Genomic DNA, 19,311 nt, shown 5'->3' with positions numbered 1-19,311 from the left:
TGTGATTTCCTCTTTCAAAGAGAACAATCAGTGGCCAGATCTCTTCTCTATGAAATAGAGATGTATTATAGTCACATCTATAGGGTGGTGTAAGGCCCGTCCCCACAACACATGATATTGTCCACTTTACCGAAGCTCATGGATTTAAAACGTGTCATGCCTGTTAAGGAAGGAACCCAACTTATAGCCACCACAACTTCGGATGATGCTTCCGATGTGGGACAAAGTTCCAACTTCACTGTGTGCACAATAGCCTGCCAGCACAGTAGCCTGCTAGCCACCTTGGGGCCCGCCCACATGTGACCACAATGACGGGACGTCACAGGTGGTGATGGAGAAAACTCTTTTTCACCATCTTACAAGATGAATACAAAAAAGGTAGACCTTCAAAATCGAATATGTAGAAGTATCTCTATAGTTAAAGAGGATTGGAAGGGGGAAAGGAGAAAGGGGATCATGATTAGTCAAGCTCTAATACTAAGAAAGAAGAGAGAGAAACATATGGAAGAAAGCACAATTTTTGTTATCTTCCTTCTCCCCTTTTTGTGTTTATTTAAAGAGAAAATATTTAGAAAAGATAAGGCTCATTAGTTGTCCCCTAATCATGATTATACAAACCAAATAAAAAACATGAATGGTGCATTGCAGGTGCACCTAAGCCTATGTACACTATCTGGTATGATATACCACGTGTGTTGGGCATATGCGGATAGCTTAATGCATTATATCACTATCATCATCATCATCATCATTAAACATGGAACCCAGTGGCCCACTCAAATCAACCACATATAAGAAGACGAACCAATTCACCTTTCCAATTCGATGACAAAGATGGTAATGTCGATGACATGGTCCTGGTCAAATGTAGGTGGACGGACCCTAGATTACATGTCCCATCTCTTTGTTCTCTCTCACCTCTTAGTGAAACAGGGGTAAGCGAGTAATCCTCCAAATAGAGACACAAGCATGCAATTTGCTGGACGATGGTGCGAGTCTGTAGTCTGCTAGACAGGGTGGGAGTACATGACTCAAAGTGGGGGCGCGTAGCCCGAGTGGAGCGAGTGTTGCGCAGTCCAAGGATGGTTGTGAGGCCCTAGGTGGAGGCGCTATGTTGGTCCAAGCGTTGTTAAGTGCAAAAAGAGGAGAGTGTAGTGAGAGCGAGACTAAGAAAGTGAGTGGAGAGAGTTTAAATAGGGGGAGGGAGAGGCGGTGCATGACCAACCTCTCCCTCTCCTCAATCCATGTGTAGAGGGAGAGGGGGTAGCTGGGCCCTTTGTGCTGTCACATGGTGGGTGAGCCCCACTAGGAGTTGCCACCCCTAACCGGATGTCTTACAAGGTGTAATCAAATCTATGTACACTAACAGTTATAAACTCAATAGCATGAATTGACTTGATGGTAATTTTTTAACTTGGTTACTATAAATATCAACACTATATGCTCACGTGGTGTTCAAATCTATGTCTATGGGGTTGCATTTTTATAGTATTTTTTACAAAAGTATTTATTGTTGCATCCTTCCCGACAATCACCTGCCTGTAGAATTGTGCATTATATTGGTTCCATCACAAGACTCGGGATATAGTCATGAGGAGTACAATTCCATTTTATTTTATTTTTTTAAATAAGAGGTTGCAATAGAATCCTATATTTCTTTTGCAATATCACAATACATGAATATCTTGCATATTTCAGGCTCCATTAAATAAAGTAACCATTACATAACTATCATCTCGTCTAGTTCCCAGTTTACATGTGATGGGTCGTTTGCTTTCAGATCCACAAGGTCGCGATCCAAGTATCCTAGTTTCTTCCTTTTCCCTGATAAGCATCCTTATAATCTTAGAATATTCTTGATCAAAATTTACATTAGGAATATGCAACATGGGTGTTCAAGTACCTAGATATTATGGTTTTGACTATGGTAAGGTACGCCCAGTGTTCGAAGTATCGGTATCGCTACAAGTTTTGTTGGCCAGGGATACAGAAACAATATCGATATCGCCGATAATATCGCTGATAACCGGAAATGTGGGGAAACATGGGAAAAACGGTGGAATTTTCAGCGAAACTTCAGGAGATATTAAAATGTACGTACTTGCATATTTAGAAATATAAAAAATTGCAAAAAGGGCCTTAAAAGCATGTGTTGTTGTAAGAAATCAGTCCAACCATCCCATCCAACCTTCCATTCAAACATCCATTGATATTGTAAAATATCAACAACACATGATGTTTCACTAAGAAATCATCAACAATTGGAAAGGAAATGAAAGATTGCGGTCTTAATACCGTGCATGTTATGATATTGATAATATCAAGATATTATCAATATTGTCAATGACAAATTGAATACTACAATACTACATACAACCATGTGCCCATGAAAAAATTGAAATAATTTTTTTTTTCTAATAAATAAAATTTTGATGATATCAATACGTTGGAGATATTATTGAAATATCGTCGATACACTTATGATACAAGCATTACCTAGAATTTACATAGTCGAAAATATTGGCGATACATTGACGATATTGATGCATTGGCAATATAAGCGACAGTTAGAATTTACATAGTTGAAAATATTGACGATTACATTGGCGATACTTAGCGATACATTGCTAATACTTGGAATTTCTAATACTACCAGCGTTATCGGTATCGCTACTAGTGTTATCGGTATCGTTGAGCTGGAGATAAAGATAATATCGGAGATAATTCAAATACTGGATATACCTCATTTTTGGGATCATGCCATAAATAACCTGGAAACATGGATGGACGGAGCAGATGAAACAAATACATCATGGTGAAGGCCACAGAACACCAACCAGTAGCCATTGGCCAGTTGCAGGGTCACTAGCCAATGTGCCTCTCCGATCCAGGGAAGCCGATTTGTTGCAACCTTGGATTCACTGAGGTGGGTGGGACCCCTTACTGTGGGTTGTACTGTGATATATGTGACTACATCCACACCGTCCATCTGTATTAAAAGTTTATTTTAGGGCATGATCCAAAAAATAAAGCAGCTCCAAATTCCATATGGACCATAGTATAGGAAACAATGGTGGTGTTGACCATTTAAAAATTCTGTGAGGCACAAAAGCTTTGGATCCGAATGATATTTGTGTCATCTCTTCATCTAGCTGTTTGTGACCTTATCAATGGGTTGGATGATGAATAAACACTTCAGTGAAATCCATGAAGTTTTTAAGGGTACGGATTCGATCACAATTGTTTCATATGGGTAAATGTGTCAAATTAATATATTTCAAACATTTCAGACGTTAGTTAACAAACAAGTTGTTCTAGATTCACTACTAGTTTTCCAACTTCAGATTTAAACTTTAGATTCGGATTTCAAATTCAAACTTTCGATATCAGATTTAACAAACAGGCCCTTAGCCTAATGAGATTAAGGGCCTGTTTGTTAACGCTGAATTTTTGCACTTAATGTGGAATTTGGAAAATGTTCTAGTGGTGTTTGTTAACGCGAAAGAAGGAAAGTGCTCCACGATTTTATGCCGAAATTTTTCCATGATAGGAGTCTAGCTTAATGGGGAATCAAGAATGCGCTCCGTGATTATTTTTTTTGAAGTCCAAAATTGTCCTTTGCGACAAAGATTTTCTCCCTTGCATTATACACATCCTAACTTTTAACGTGGGGCACTTCTTTGAGCCCACCATGATTTATGTGTTAGATCCACACCATCTATCAACTTTTCTATATCATTCTAAAGCATGATCTGAAAAAAGATGCACATCCAAAGCTCAAGTCAACCACACCACATAAAGTAGTGGGACAGGAACAACTACCATTAAAACCTTCCTGATGTCCATCGTGAAGCTTATTTGTCATCAAATCTCTTTATAAGGTCACACAGACTTGGACGAAGGAAAAACACAAAAATCATCTTGATTAAAGCCTTATGTGGCCCTAAGAAGTTTTCAATGATTGGCACCCAATTCCGACAGTTTCTTGTAGTGTGGCCCACTTAAGCCTTAGATTTGCCTTGTTTTTTGTCTTAATTTCTAAAATAATATGAAAAAATGAATGGACGGTATGGATAAAACATATATATCATGGTAGGCCCCACAAAGCCCTTAATTGTCCATATTTAGGTAGATCTTGGTGGGGTAGTACGCAATCCTCTCCCAGATTTGGGGTGCGAATTATGTACAAATGCCTCTCACAGGAAGTTCCTGCGCTGGAATCTTAGGTGAAGCCGACCGTTATGTTGTGATAAATCTAATATGTCCGTCAATACCGTTCATACTGTCATTCCTAGTGAGATGAACTCAGATCACAAATATTAGCATGATTGAAAACTTCTGTGGCCCCACGAATATTTTAATTATGAGCGTCCAATCCTCACATTTTTGGCCCATTTGAGTATTGGATACGACTCATTTTTAGCACTATGTCCTAAAATGATCTCACAAAACGGATGAATGGGGTGGCTTTCACACAAACATCACGGTGGGCCCCACCTAGATTTCCAGCGGTGGACTTCCTGGGAAAGGCTTTCCCATGAAATTCGACTCACACCTAGGAACATGGTTTGGCCAGTGACAGTACCATTAGTCGGGTGGCTAGTGGTTAGTGTTCTGTGGGCCCACCATAATGTATGTGTGTCATCTACACCGTTCATCCATTTTTCCAGATCATTTAATAGATCATTGATACAAAAAAATGAGGCATATATAAATCTCAGGTGGACCACAACAAAGGAAAACAATAATGATTAGTAATTAAGCGCCCACCATAAAAAATCTCTTAGCTACCACTGTAATGTTTATTTGACCTCAAACCTGTTGATTAGGTCATACAGACCTGGATTGAAGGGAAAAACAAATATCATGTTGATATTTGTGTCATCTCTTCATCTGGCTATTTGTGACCTTTTCAATAGGTTGGATGACAAATAAACATTTCAGTGAAATTCATGGAGTTTTTAAAGGTAGGGATTCAATCACAATTTTTTTCATATGGGTAAATGTGTGAAATTAATATATTTCAAACAATTCAGACGTTAGTTAACAAACAAGTTATTCTAGATTCACTATTAGTTTTCCGAATTTTCAGATTCAGACTTCAGATTTCAGATTTAACAAACAGGCCCGAACACTCTTTCATAAACAATAAGGAAGTTCAATGTGGTACTCTGAAGGACTACACAAATACAGGGTACCTGAAATAAAAAGAGAAATGGAATTGTACTCTACATTGAGTACATGTCCCTACAATATAAGGGTGCTGTAACTATTTTAAAGTCTTCAAAGAAGGTAGGTTTGTTATATTTATGCCATTGTTCTTCTGTAGCAGTATACTTGTGTATATGATAGGAGCAAAGAAATTGAGTTTTCCTGTCCATTCATTTAGCCAGGCTACTCAGGATATCTATCTCAATTGAACCTGTTCTTTGTGAAGTTCTGGTGGAACCCCTCTTTTTTCTCTTCCAAAACTTAAGTCATTGGTCTCCTTTTCTGCTTGAAAATACCTCGATCTTATCTGGTTACAGCCAGTTTGGACTTGGGGACTTTTCCAAATCTTGTAATGATAAAAGGGGCAAAAGGAAATAACCAGTTCTACTCGTTAAGTTACATTGCAAGATGTTTCATTTATGAAAATCTTGTTGCATACTCCTTCCTAATCTGTAATAAAAAATTCTCTTAAATTTGTGTAACTCTGTGCCACTCAAACTGAATCTGACTGAAATTTGTTGTTACATATATTAGTTTAGTTTTCTGCCAAACCCACATGCATGGACGTTTAAGAAGCCATGCATGGGTTAGTGATGGAACCCATATATCTGAGCATGGAGGCCCTTTTTCCCATCTATTGAACCACTCAAATTGAGTGTGAGCTACTTTATTAGCAACACACCTGAGAGCAAAGTAGAGGTCTTGAAATACCAGGCGAGATATCTTATCAACTTATGAGTATTTACAAACCTCTGGTATAACAGTTAGGTTCCTTTTCTTCTGCAGTGTCAAGAATCCCAATCAAAATTGATGGTGTGAAAGACTTCACTTTTGGAGAAATGGCATTGGCTACAAACAATTTCAGCAACTCTACTCAAGTTGGCCAAGGAGGCTATGGTAAGGTCTATAGAGGTGTTCTAGCTGATGGTACTGTGGTTGCCATTAAGCGTGCACAAGAAGGATCCTTACAGGGTCAAAAGGAGTTCTTCACGGAGATAGAACTTCTGTCACGAGTGCATCATCGAAATCTGGTCTCTTTGTTAGGATATTGTAACGAAGAGGGTGAACAGGTATCGCTCTCGTCTCTCTGGGCCTTTAAGTCCTAATTATTGTCTGGTAGATTTAGTTACTATTCAGTCAAACAGTTGGCTCTCTAAGGATCTTATGGATTTGGGGTTATCATGGATTATTTCAATAATGAACTTTGCTAAGCCCGCACATGTACAAGAAAGCTGATGCACATATCACACATCTGCAAGTGTGGCCTGTTGGTTTGAGATCCAATCTGTTCATTTGAGCCGTCCCACTTTCTAAATGCTCTTTGCCAAGAATAAAGTTAGTCCGCTTGTTAGGTGTCCACTGTTTATGGGAAAAAAATATATATATACAGCTGAAAAACTTGGGTGAAGTCTCCTTTTAAAAAAAAAAAAACTGTCCAACTGATTCTAAAATCAGGGCCCACCTGCTGAATGGAAGAGATTTACTTCCATGTAGGATCATCTACACAGTCAAACCCACCAAATTGATGGCTCAGATATTGCACCTGTACACGATGCTGGGACACATGGTAGCATGTGCATTAGCTGTCTTGTACATGTGTGTGGTCTCAGCAAAGCTCTTCAATAATTGTGTTGTATAGTCATAGACACCAGACATGGAATTTTGAAAAACCATGATACATAGACATGGTAAGGATAAAAGTATCCTTATAGCATTTGTAGTTGTTTTGAATGACAAATAGAATAAATTGATGGGAAGTAAAACATATGAAAAAGATGGACAGATATGAACTGGTGTGTAAGTTCTCGTTGTGTGTTGAAACTTAGCACTTCAGCCAAAATCATGTGTTGGACAGATATAGCTGCGATCTAATTTGTAAACTTGTATGTATTGCTCTTTCTACATAATTGAATGTATATCATTCATGAAACCTGCAAAATACACAAACTGAGTGGTGTGCCCCCATTTCCAAGAACTTGTGCGATGCCACTATACATTGAGAAATGGAGTTTTGGACTCTGAGGTTTATGGGGCTATAAAGTTTGATAACACAGAAGGATCGACTGCTTCTATATTCATTAACTACGTATTTCTAACACTTCAACTGTTTTTCATATCCGTCCCACTACTTCACTATTATGTTCGAATTGCAAAAATGTAGGTGATAAACTGATCATCAAAGGCATTTTCAGATTCAGAATTATAAGGTGCTAAGCCTCGGGCTTTAGCTTCAATTTTTTGATAATCATGTTCTTTTCCTCTAGCTGAAATAAGGTCACTTCGCTATTCTTGTGAATACCACAGCTTTGTAGATTTGCCTGCTTTTAGAGATGAATTAGGATAAATGATTTTTTTTTTTTCTCTCAAAGAGAATCTGTGGCATCCAATTACCTACAGGGCAAGATGATTTTCTTAATTTTCTCCACTCTGCTATCGTTTATGGACATTTCTAATTTAACAGGGAAATTTTAACTTCTGATCTTGTTGCTGGTACGTGTGTGTGCAGATGTTGGTTTATGAATTCGTGCCAAATGGCACGCTGCGGGATCACCTTTCTGGTATACCCTTCTATATTTGGTTGTGTTGTGTCATTATATTTGATTTAACCTCAGGCACTATAACTCTTTGCTTGATTAGTTCCCATCATCATCAGCTAAGCCTTGCATCTTTCAAAATAATAATAATAGTCTGAGTGTTATACCAATTAATCAGGGTCGACTACATGAATCCTTTTCTGCCATTCCACTCTATCAAGGACCCTAGCCACAGTTAAACCATAGGTCATAAAATCTTTTCTTACTCCCTCCACCTATGTCCTTTTGGTCTTCCCCCTTTGCCCTTTTGGAGCCTTTAAGTTGAACCAGCTCACTCGTAACCAGGGCAAAAAAAAAAAAAAAACGATTTTTGGCAATTATAGTTGTAAGACTTGTACAAATTTACGACCTTTAAAATAGAAGATGATTGGAAAATTATGTGAAAGACAAAGTACTACCTGTTTTGTTAACATTTAATACTGGATAATCTTACATCTGTAGCTGCATGGATGCATGCCTATGTATCTATATGCACTTAGATATCTGCACATGCATATATCTTATATCTGTACATTCCATTGCAGCAATACTTATCTGCATGGCTACAAGTCTTGTTGCCTAGTTCTAACAGCTACACATTTTGATTTATTAAAATTCCATCCAGACATCATCAATAGCTCAGCATTTTAATTTTGGAATGTTAATAATTCATGAAAGTGGCTGGAAGAAAAGCATGTACAGCTTATTATTCTCGATAATATATCTTCTGATATACCAAGACTTGTCTCCAAGTATCAAACATAAACATGTGATATCTGTCTGATGAGATACTTGGATTGAAATTATTATCTTCTCAGATTTCCAATATGTTGCCATTTCTTACATACCTCGTTCACTATCATGTCTTCATAGATGCTGTTTTTTTGTACACGTGTTTTGCCATATATTGTTTTCTATGGTTTTTTTTTTTTTTTTTCCCAGTAAAAGTGAACGGTGAAGTGTGAACATGACTCACCCATTTGGACTTGCTAAAGGAACCTGCGATTACATGGCCACATGTACCTACATGGTATGTAGGTGCAAGATCTGAGGGTGGGTCCCACATTCAGATGCCCTGGACCACAAATCAGTGCAGTCCACTCTTCTTTTGTGCCATACATCTACATTGAATGTGGACCTTTGGTCAAATTTTTGAACAGCCCATTTATTTTTTGGACACATGGCCCATCTTCCAATGAGCAAACCAGAATGACTTTAAGGTGGCAACTGTGCAGTGGCTCACCTGATAAGAGGCTTGAATGTGGAACATGAACTAAATCCCTTGGTAGTCCAAGCATGTGAATCCTGTTTGCTGACCTCTTGTTTTAGGCGTTGTCTAAATTTCACTGTTTGCAAATTGATGCTGGTTCTTTTGCCTTGATGACACTGCATAGTTTTTCTTTCTTTTTTCCTGAGCTCTAACTCTGACAGTGTCCATGGTATGGCAGCCAAAGCAAAAGAACCTTTGAGTTTTGCTATGAGGTTGCGAATTGCGTTGGCTTCGGCCAAGGGCATCCTCTACCTACATACAGAAGCAGATCCTCCTATCTTCCACCGAGATATCAAAGCCAGCAACATATTATTGGACTCCAAAATGACTGCCAAAGTTGCCGATTTTGGACTCTCAAAGCTTGCGCCAGTTCCAGATGTTGAAGGGATTGTCCCTGATCATGTATCTACCGTTGTGAAGGGCACCCCAGTAAGTGTGATTATATAACCTAAATGCAATAGCTGCTTGCACTAGTAAGATTATCAGTCTTAAATCTTGCCAAGTTCAGGATATGGGTTGTTCATTATGTGGGCACCAATAATGTTTCTGCTGTGGCTCAAAAATCAGGCTGGTCTGGTCATCAGGTAGGTCAAATGGGTGGGGAGAGGTAAGTGGTACTCGAGTTCAATGTACATTTGTGTGGCCCACTTGACAATTGGACTTGCCTGATCCATGGCACTTGCATGATGGGCATGCCTGATGATGGGACAGGATCTGGAACACATCCCGCTTTCAAGAGTAGGAGGATTTGAGAATCGAGATCCTACCAACACGTGTAGCCCTAGAAGGGCTCTGTTGCTAATACATTTGCCAAGCAATCATGGGGATTCCTATTTCAAAATATGATTGGTAAAGCCAACCCCCAGGCCCCAAGTAGCTAGGAGAAGCCTATGATGATGGATGTTTCAGCTTATAACAATGATTTTTAACTTATAGATGTGTGTTTTCCTCACAGGGCTACCTTGACCCGGAGTACTTCCTAACCCATAAACTGACAGATAAAAGCGATGTTTATAGCCTTGGAGTCGTATTTCTAGAGCTCTTGACGGGGATGCATCCAATTTCCCATGGAAAAAACATCGTCCGAGAGGTACTTATTTCCTCCTTTCAGTTGAAATATTGTCCTTACCAGAAGCCTTCACTGTTTATATCTTCTTTCTTAGAGCACATATCATGTTCTTCATAACCCATGCAAGGTGGATGGGTACTTTGTAAGGGTGCAACGAGCCAGGCCAAAGCTTGTCTAAGCCCAGCCCAGGATTTAAGATGCCCAGGCCCATGCCCAGCTCAACCCAGTAAATAAGTATCTAGGTCAATGCCCAACCCAGCACAGCGTGCTAGCCAAGTATCCATTTGGGTAGCATTTAATAACTTGGTCGCATTGTGCTTATGTTCGGCCCTATGTGTATCCAATTCTAAGCGTGGCCCTATTAGATATCGAGCCTCAAAATTCATGCCTAATACCAATCTTCAGGCCTTTAACATCAGCCCAAAGTGGGCTGGACACAGGCTGCAGCTGCCATTTTCACCCATAGGCGCTTGCTTCACAATGGAACATGCCTGTGAAACCCAACATGTTGACATACCTATACAGTTAAAAATATTATAAAAAGGAAGAATTATGGGGTACTGATGCACATCAGAAAGTGAAGTATCCCAATGGACCCATCCCATATGAATGGGCCCCATGGTTTGGTGATCCAATTAGATGATCTTGTGGGACCCATGCAGGTGGGAGATGACCCAAAACTCTTCGCAATTGGAATATCCTACACATCCAAACTTTCGACTTTTCTGGCTGTATTTTTCTCTCCGCCATCGCTTCGTAGGCTACCCATCGAAGGGCTAGTAACCTCTGATCTATGTGATTTTTTGGGAAATTCCTCATTCATGAGTCGTGACAGGGTCCAAGTAACCAACCCCTTTTGGTACTGACTGGTACATCAGGATGCTATTCAAGTTCTGATGCATTGGGAGACTAATTCCTCGTCTTAAAAGATATGGAGCAAACTGCTACACATCATTTGCACCATGTTCAGTGTACATTCCATGTTTTGGATACACTGAAACTCCAATCAGGACTGCGCATTTAGTAGACCTCACTTGGACCTAATTGCCTAAAATCATATTGATTGGATACCAGGCAGTTCAACGTCCACCTATACACCGCTCAGACATGAGTTGCCTGACTGGGCATGGTTTCTCCAGCATGGCCCATCACAGTGTGGCGTACTGAAGTGAACAGTCTTGATGGATGAATGGACTATCAAAGTCTCCCATAAATGGGATGGACACATTAACATGATGATTGTAACATGTACTGGATCAAAGATGTCATTGCAATTTACATAAATATTTACTCATATGGAGTTGTTATTTGCACCACGAGCAAACATGTGATCCATCATGGAATTTTACAAAGGGTCTATTGTAAAAACACCCTGCTGCAATCTTGTAATCTCTCTGATTCCACATACACCACATCATCCTAACCTGATGTTGGCCCAACAAAAAGACACATTGGATGACAGTAGTTTTGAGATTGCTAGAGTTGTGTTTTTACAAGAGAGTGATTATAGAATCCTAGACAGGTGATTTGGTAATCCAGACCATTGCCATGTTGCATCCAACCACAGGTGGACCTTGCATCAAGAATCTCCAATAGGACAATCCCTTGCATGATCAACTGAAAAAGGTTCCAAGTCTCAGAAGAGTCTCATGTGACTTGTCCAAATCAACTTGAATTTGGTTGAACCCAATCCGATTTGATACCCAAGCAATCCCCAACTCGGGGAAGTCACAACTCAACTGGAGAACCAATGAGTCAATCGGAGTTGCTGAGTCATTTAACCATGTTCTGTGCTACGTATGATGTTAGTTTTTTTGTGTTTTAACTTTTAAGCACTTTGATTCAAACTAGTGGCCGTTATTTCATATTCCTTCAATTCCAGGTGAACATGTCCTATCAATCTGGCATGATGTTCTCGGTAATAGACAGCCAAATGGGTTCCTATCCTTCGGAATGCGTCGAGCAGTTCGTGTCATTAGCTCTCAGATGTTGCCAGGATGAGACAGATGGACGACCGTCAATGGCAGAGGTGGTCAGGGAGCTAGAGAACATATGGCGCCTGACGCCAGAGGCTGACACTGTGCCATCCGAGTCCATGTCGATTGATACTGGAAAGGCGTCCACACCAGCCCCATCATCCTCGACAAGCGCCAATCCCTACGTGTCATCAGATGTCTCAGGGAGTGACCTTCTTAGCGGTGTTGTCCCCACCATTACACCTCGCTGATGTGATTGTGGGAATTTCTTGTATATTGTCCCAGCAGGGAATGTTATTTCCGCGTCTCCCAAAATTGATATTTCCACCCCTACAGGTGTAAATTGGTCATGGGCGTGCCTTTAAAGTTCTGTGTAGTGACCAAATTATCCTTGAAGGTGGAAATAACAAATGCAGGAATGGAAATATCCAAGATAATTTGCATGTGTTTTGGAAGTACAAACAGGTTTTTTTTTTTTTTTTCCTTTTTAATTTTTTGGTGGCATGTTTATAACAAATAATACTCTCTCTCTCTTTCTTTTTCTTTTTTGTATGTATAATACTACAGTAATATTCGTAATTTAGAATATTGTTAATCAGACAATAGGATGCAGATCGCAGTTGCCTCAGTTATTTGAGGCTTGTAGTTTAGAGGTATTATACCATCACGTCTTCCCTGAGACGGGGCATTTTTCCTCGAGGGCCCAGTCCTTTCAAGTGGGCCTGATGGTGGGGTGACCCAGACCCTTGATTTTGATGTGGCACCTTGTGGATGAGGATGCATTGGAATATCATTAATCTGCAGTTTTTCTGTACTGTATGTGGAGTGATGCTGTTTTCCTTTTCTTTTCTTCTTTTTTTCTTCCATCTTTTCTTTTCTTCTGATTTTTAATGTCGTTTGTTGTACTGGTTGAAATGCTAGGATCAGCCCATTAGTGAAAATATGGGCATCCATATCCACATTGCCGCTCACACGGTGGGACCCCCTTGTAGTTTGTTTTGGAAGGCAGGCGCCCCAGCCCACATAAGGTCTCCATTGGCCTCGGATCACCATATCACACTATTACTTAATGGGAATTTATTTGATACTTAGGTAGAGTGTAATGGATGATACTCAGGCACTCAATGAGTGTACGTGGCATAAATCAAGTCCATCAATTAACTCAAAATAAACCGTCAGAATTATGTGTAATTCAAAGGATAGGTTACCATCTGACACTCAGATTCATTGAAGGATGCTACCTCTCAAGTGATGGGTATCTGTTGGCTGAAAGTAGGACCATTGGATGCTTTTCATTTTTATTGTCCACCAACAAACCATTTAGGATATTAAATTGGTTTAACTTCATTTGATCGATCCATCTAAATTGGAGCCGACGATTTAGACGGTTCATTTAACTTACCCACATGCCACCTATGCATTTTTGTAGCACCTACATATTAACCAGTAGAGGTGTAATTCCGACCAGATGGGTCAGCCCAATCTGAAGAGGACCCAACCTGCAATCTAACCCCTAACTTGACGGACCTGAGTTCCAACACGAAGTTCTCTTTACTCGACCCAACATGACCAGATCTGACCCAAGCTGACCCAAATACATGTGATTATTCCAACCGGAGGACATTGACAACTCAACCTGAACTCGGTTGAGTCAGACAGGGGCTGACCCAAACCCAATTTGTAGCCCTATTATCCAGAGTATGAGAATTTCTCCCATACTAATGATGTAAACGGAGATCGGTCAAGGCCTTTTTTGCCCATGAATCTCCATTGGATTTATCAGTTGGTGTAATGTGAACGGAACCAATTATCAATTTAGAGGTGTACACGAGTCGAGCCGAGCCGAGCTTTGCCCAGCTTGTGCTTGACTCGGACAGCTTGAGTCTCAGCTCATGCTCGGCTCGGCCTTCGAGCTTGAAACAGCAGCTCGTGCTCAGCTCGGCCAGCGGCTTGGTCCAGTTCAAGCTGAGTTTTCGAGTTGAGTTCAAGTTCGAGTCTTCAGGCCGGTTTCGAGTTTGAGTTTTTTTGCCGAGTTTTGAATTCCAAGTTCGAGTTCGAGTTATATATTGAGTTTGATTTGAATTTGAACTCGAAATCGATTATCAAATTAGAGTTTGAAGTTGAACAAAATAATAAAATATATAAAATGCATAATTTACGATTAAAAAACTTCGATAACTACATTATTCAAAATTACATTTACAACTAATAACCTCCATAGGAGTGCCTTCCTGTATTGTCATCTGATCCATCCGAACTACTATCTAATTTTTCATATACATAGTGGTTTACCTCCTCTGAGTCAGAAAGTGAAGAGATGTTTCCTTCGTGCTCTTTTATATTTTGAACTAGATTTTTCAAACTTTCTTTATGTAAAGATTTGTACATAGTAATCAATGCCTTATAAAATTCACCGACACGGGTGAAGAATTTTAATTTGTTACTCTTTTTATTTTTCTTACTTGTCGTACTCGATCCTTCTTCAACATCATGTTGTCTTTGAGGATATCGATGAAGTTTAAAAACATTTTCAATACTGCGTTTTAAGGCGAGTTGAAATTGTTCTTCCTCCAATGCTTTTAATGTGTCTTCCTCCTCTGCATCTTCCGTAGAAGTCATTCGTTTACTAGATTCAGAACCAGGATGTTTGGATGGAGTGGAAGGTTTTCTATTCGAACCTAAAAGGGCATGAAAGAAACTTTGGACATCCTTAGAGGCATTGGGGCATGGTTTTGCATTACCACCTCAACTTACAAGTGTAACCGAAACCAATTAGTCTTGTTCACAAGCTTTGTGCCACACAAACCACACACAATCTTTATTCTTCCAGACCTTAGTGATGATTCAACTAGGGAAGCGTAGTCCCAAATGTTTGTCGATGGGTCAGATGACAACATATCTACACTCAATTTTTAATTTAAAAAAAATTAGAATGTTAATAAGTAATTTGAACTTGATATAAGAACAAAATAAAAGCAATATAAATATATCAAAAATAAAAGCAAATGAATAGTAGTGAGTAAATAAATATCGAAGTCTTACAGACCACATTCCACCACTTTCATGTTTCAAGTTAAACAATATTATAGATCATTCAAGTTTCATCCAAAAAGAAAATAATTGAAAAACGCGTTCATGTATTTGTTGCTGCAGGTAGAGACTCGTCATGAATCTCAATCTCTTCTTCTTCCTCATCACTAATATCATCTCCTCCCCATATCGGGCGCAACCAATCTTTCGTATAAATTAATGCTTTAATTGTATTTGATGAAAGTGAACTTCGATACTTGCTCACAACCTTGCTCCCTATGCTGAATGCGGATTCTAATGCTACTATTGAAATTGGTATTGATAATATGTTATGTTCCATCACAGATAATGTACGGTATTTTGATTCACTGACCCTAATCTTCCACCATTCTAACACATCAAAGTCGGATCGCATTATGATTGGCTTATTGAGGTACAATTCTAGCTCTGATTCCTTAGTCTAAACTCCTATTCGTTCATGTGTCAAGTAAGACATGTATTCATTTAGTACATCCTCATTATCAGGTATAGAAACATCCGTATCTCTACTTTCTTCAATACCTGCTGCAAGTAAAGTAGTAGCATACGAATTCTATAAATCTTCGAGGGCTTAACGAATCTTGAACGTCTTCATTGCCGCTCTTTCAAGAGAATAAATCTTCATGAAAATAAACTTGACTAAGCCCATATTACAACGAAGATCAAGAGCAACTGCTAAGGACATCAACAAATAACATTCATCTCAGTATTTTTCAACTTCATCTTCATACCAACTGTCATCTGGTGTATGAAATCTAGACCCGCACTGACGTTTTTCTGTAAAGTATCCTTAATCTTCCAAAGAGACAGAAGAAACAAATTCACGGTTGGATACTTATTCTCGGAAAAAATCTTTGTGCAATCGTAAAAAACTTTGAGAAAGGTGTGAACTTGTTTTGCTTTGGTCCAATCATCTGTGCTCGGCAACCATGAATACGTTCTGTCACGCGCCGCATATTCAGAAAATGCAAGCTGTAATTCCATTGTCATATCTAACATTTCATAAGTCGAGTTCCAACGTGTACACACATCCAACTTCAACGTTTTTTTAGATGGCACATTTAAATGTTGAATGATGTCATTCCATACACTCAGTCTTGATGGCGACCCACTTATATGTTTCACACTTTCTCTTATGTTCTCTATAGTATGGTCAATTGCTTTCAGAATTTCTATGTCTCCAAGAACACTCTGTATTTATGTCTAACAACATAGAAATCCTCAAATGGGTAACTGATTGTCTATCCTTTTTCCTTACAATCTAATAATAATATATAAAAAATAACTTAACTAATTAAAAAATTAGCATTTACATTTATCTAAAAAAATAATATCACAGATTCACAATTATCACAATTTAACAAATTAAAGACAATTTAACTAAAAAATAACTTAACAAATATCAATTAACAATTTAACACTTAACAAACATAACTTAACTAATAAACAAAAAAAATATCACAATTAGAGGTATACATTTTTAACAATTTATAAATAATTTAACTAAAAAACAACCTAGTAATTAAATTATAAATTAACACTTACATCTAACCATCACATCATCCAAACCAAATCATCCATATATCCATAAATTCATCCCATACATCCATAAATCCATAAATCCAACCATTCTCCCATACATCCATCATCATTCATCCATACATCCATCGTCCATAATCCATTCATCAATAATATATATAAGTAATTTATCAACTAATCAAATAATTCATTTATCAACTAAGTAAATAATTCATCCATCAACTAAGCAATTTAATTTAATTAAATCAATAATATATATATATATATATAATATTATAAACAGTGGGTCACAGCCCACAGCCACCGGGCCAGTGGCTTCCGACTTTACCAGAGACACCATTCAACTGTACCAGAAGTTCGTCCAGCCAGTGGTCGCTAGTCGGATGGGTTCCGCTATTCAGACGGACACTACTTGCCAAAAAAAATGTAGAGAGGGGAGGAGAGGACTCACTTTGGGATAGGAGGTCATCCGGACAAACGCTGGAAGGAGGGTATTCGCCTGGCGGTGAAGAATGACGAGAGTATTGGGAAAACGGACGGCCAATTTGGGCAAAAGGGTAGGAGAAATGGGTTAGGGTCGAGCGATTTGGGCATTGGACGCTGGGTTAGGGTTGGGAAAAATGGGTTAGGGTTGAGCGAATAAGGGTTTTTTTTTCTAAAAGCCCTATATATGTGTACTTAAAACTCCATCTGAGTCGAATCCAAGCTGAGTCAAGTCGAGTCGAGCTCAATACCGAGTCGATCTAGGTCTAGCTCGGACTCAACTCAAAATGTTCCGAGCTCCCAAAAAATGGCACGATTCGGTTCGAACATAGTTTCGATCCGAGTCAAGTCGAGCTTTTTCGTGTCGATCCGAGCGAGCTAACGAGCTAACTTGACTCGTGTACAGTTTTAATTATCATGCAAGCTCCACCAACTGCATCTTAAGAATTGCACCAATAGGTTGTGATTGAGCAGTGGCCTACTTTTGACCAGACATTAATGGGCTTTTTGATATGCTAGATATTAAGGGGGTGTTTGGATCCTAAGTTACTTAAGATAAGCTACTTATGCCTTACGTAGCTTATCTTGATTTCTATTTATTCAACTGAAGTGATTAAATAACTTTTAAGTGTATATATATACACACGTAAGTGGTATATTGTACAAAGCATACCTTTGTTTGATAAATTTCGTTTAGAAAAAAACAGCTTAAGAAGTGGTCCGTCTTATGTGGATCAAGATAGAAAGTCCGAGTCAAGATGGAAAGTTCAAGTCAAGTTGGAAAGTTCAAGTCAAGTAGTGGATCTAGATGGAAAGTTCAATAAGTTCAAGATGATTGAGTTCAAATTCTATTAAAGATTTAGTAGAAGATCAAGCTTCATTTTCAACTACAAGCTCTATTGAAGAATCAAGTAGAAGAACAAGTTCCATGAAGTTCAAGCATATCATCTACTTCAAAGTTCAGTCTTTTCAAGTATAACAGACCTTAGAAAGACCATAGGCTTAAGTTCTTTCAAAACATAAACTTAAATGGGTTTTTATACTTATGTTAGGCTAAAGTTTAACTAGTCTAGACTAAGGTTCCACTAGTATAAGTTGTGGCTCGACCAGTCTAAGGTATCTTTGACCAGTCCAAGTTTAAATTGTAGAAAAATGGATTTTTTCATTACTTCTTTGACCAGTCGAGCAGACTGCTCAACCAGTCGAAGAGGGGCCTTCGACCAGTCGAGGGTTACTCGACTCGAAGTCCAGCGACTGAATCAGTTCGGATTTTTGGCACCCTCAACCAATCGAAGACCATGCTTGACCGGTCGAACAGGTCCCTCGACCAGTCAAAGTTCTATTTTATCCGATCGCGCTCAAATTTGAAAATTTGTTGGAACGGAATCCGGTTCTTAGAAGAGTCGAAGCAACAACTTTTCTACCTATAAATAGAGGCCTTCTCTCAATCCGAAAATACAATTCAAGTACATTAAATCCATCATCAAGAGAGATAGAAGGCCTATTATACTCAAGCTATTATACGACATTTATAAATTTATAAATAGCTTATTTGTTTTAATTCCTAGATCTCTTATTCTTTGAATTTATTTTTATAAAGAGAGTAGATACTCTTCTTTGAGATCTTGAGGAATTCAAACAAATAGCCTTTGGTTTGAATTTATTTAAAATCAATCTAGAACCTTAAACCCTTGTCTATATGACTAAACATTGAACAATCTACAACAAGAAAAGTGATTCTATGGCTACATCGACTAATACATCTTCAAACGTGAAGATAAGTATATTTTGTCTTTCATCAAGAGAGATAGAAGGCTTATTATACTCAAGCTATTAGACGATATTTATAAATTTATAAATAGCTTATTTATTTTAATTCCTAGATCTCTTATTCTTTGAATTTCTTTTTATAAAAAGAGTAGATACTCTTCTTTGAGATCTTGAGGAATTCAAACAAGTAGCCTTTAGTTTGAATTCATTTAAAATCAATCTAGAACCTTAAATCCTTGTTAATGTGACTAAACATTGAACAATCTACGATAAGAAAAGCGGTTCTACGGCTACATCGACTGATACATCTTCAAACGTGAAGATAAGTATATTCTATCTTTTGTATTTTGG

General features: G+C 38.5%; 1 protein-coding gene across 1 annotated transcript in view; it reads left to right on the top strand.

The window, feature by feature from the left end:
* LOC131223798 (probable LRR receptor-like serine/threonine-protein kinase At1g06840) overlaps nucleotides 1-12,727 on the top strand; it is a 92,513-nt gene extending 79,786 nt beyond the window's left edge. The window contains exons 17-21 of the mRNA XM_058219311.1: nucleotides 5,998-6,281; nucleotides 7,718-7,769; nucleotides 9,233-9,483; nucleotides 10,010-10,144; nucleotides 12,006-12,727. Coding sequence (XP_058075294.1) covers nucleotides 5,998-6,281; nucleotides 7,718-7,769; nucleotides 9,233-9,483; nucleotides 10,010-10,144; nucleotides 12,006-12,350 — 1,067 coding nt within the window. The 3' untranslated portion in view covers nucleotides 12,351-12,727. The remainder of the gene's footprint in view (nucleotides 1-5,997; nucleotides 6,282-7,717; nucleotides 7,770-9,232; nucleotides 9,484-10,009; nucleotides 10,145-12,005) is intronic.
* The last annotated feature ends 6,584 nt before the right edge of the window (nucleotides 12,728-19,311 follow it).

Source organism: Magnolia sinica, chromosome 13 (genome assembly GCF_029962835.1).
Source record: "Magnolia sinica isolate HGM2019 chromosome 13, MsV1, whole genome shotgun sequence".
NCBI lineage: Eukaryota > Viridiplantae > Streptophyta > Magnoliopsida > Magnoliales > Magnoliaceae > Magnolia > Magnolia sinica.
The sequence above is the reverse complement of the archived record's forward strand: the minus strand, read 5'-3'. Positions and strand labels throughout refer to the sequence as shown.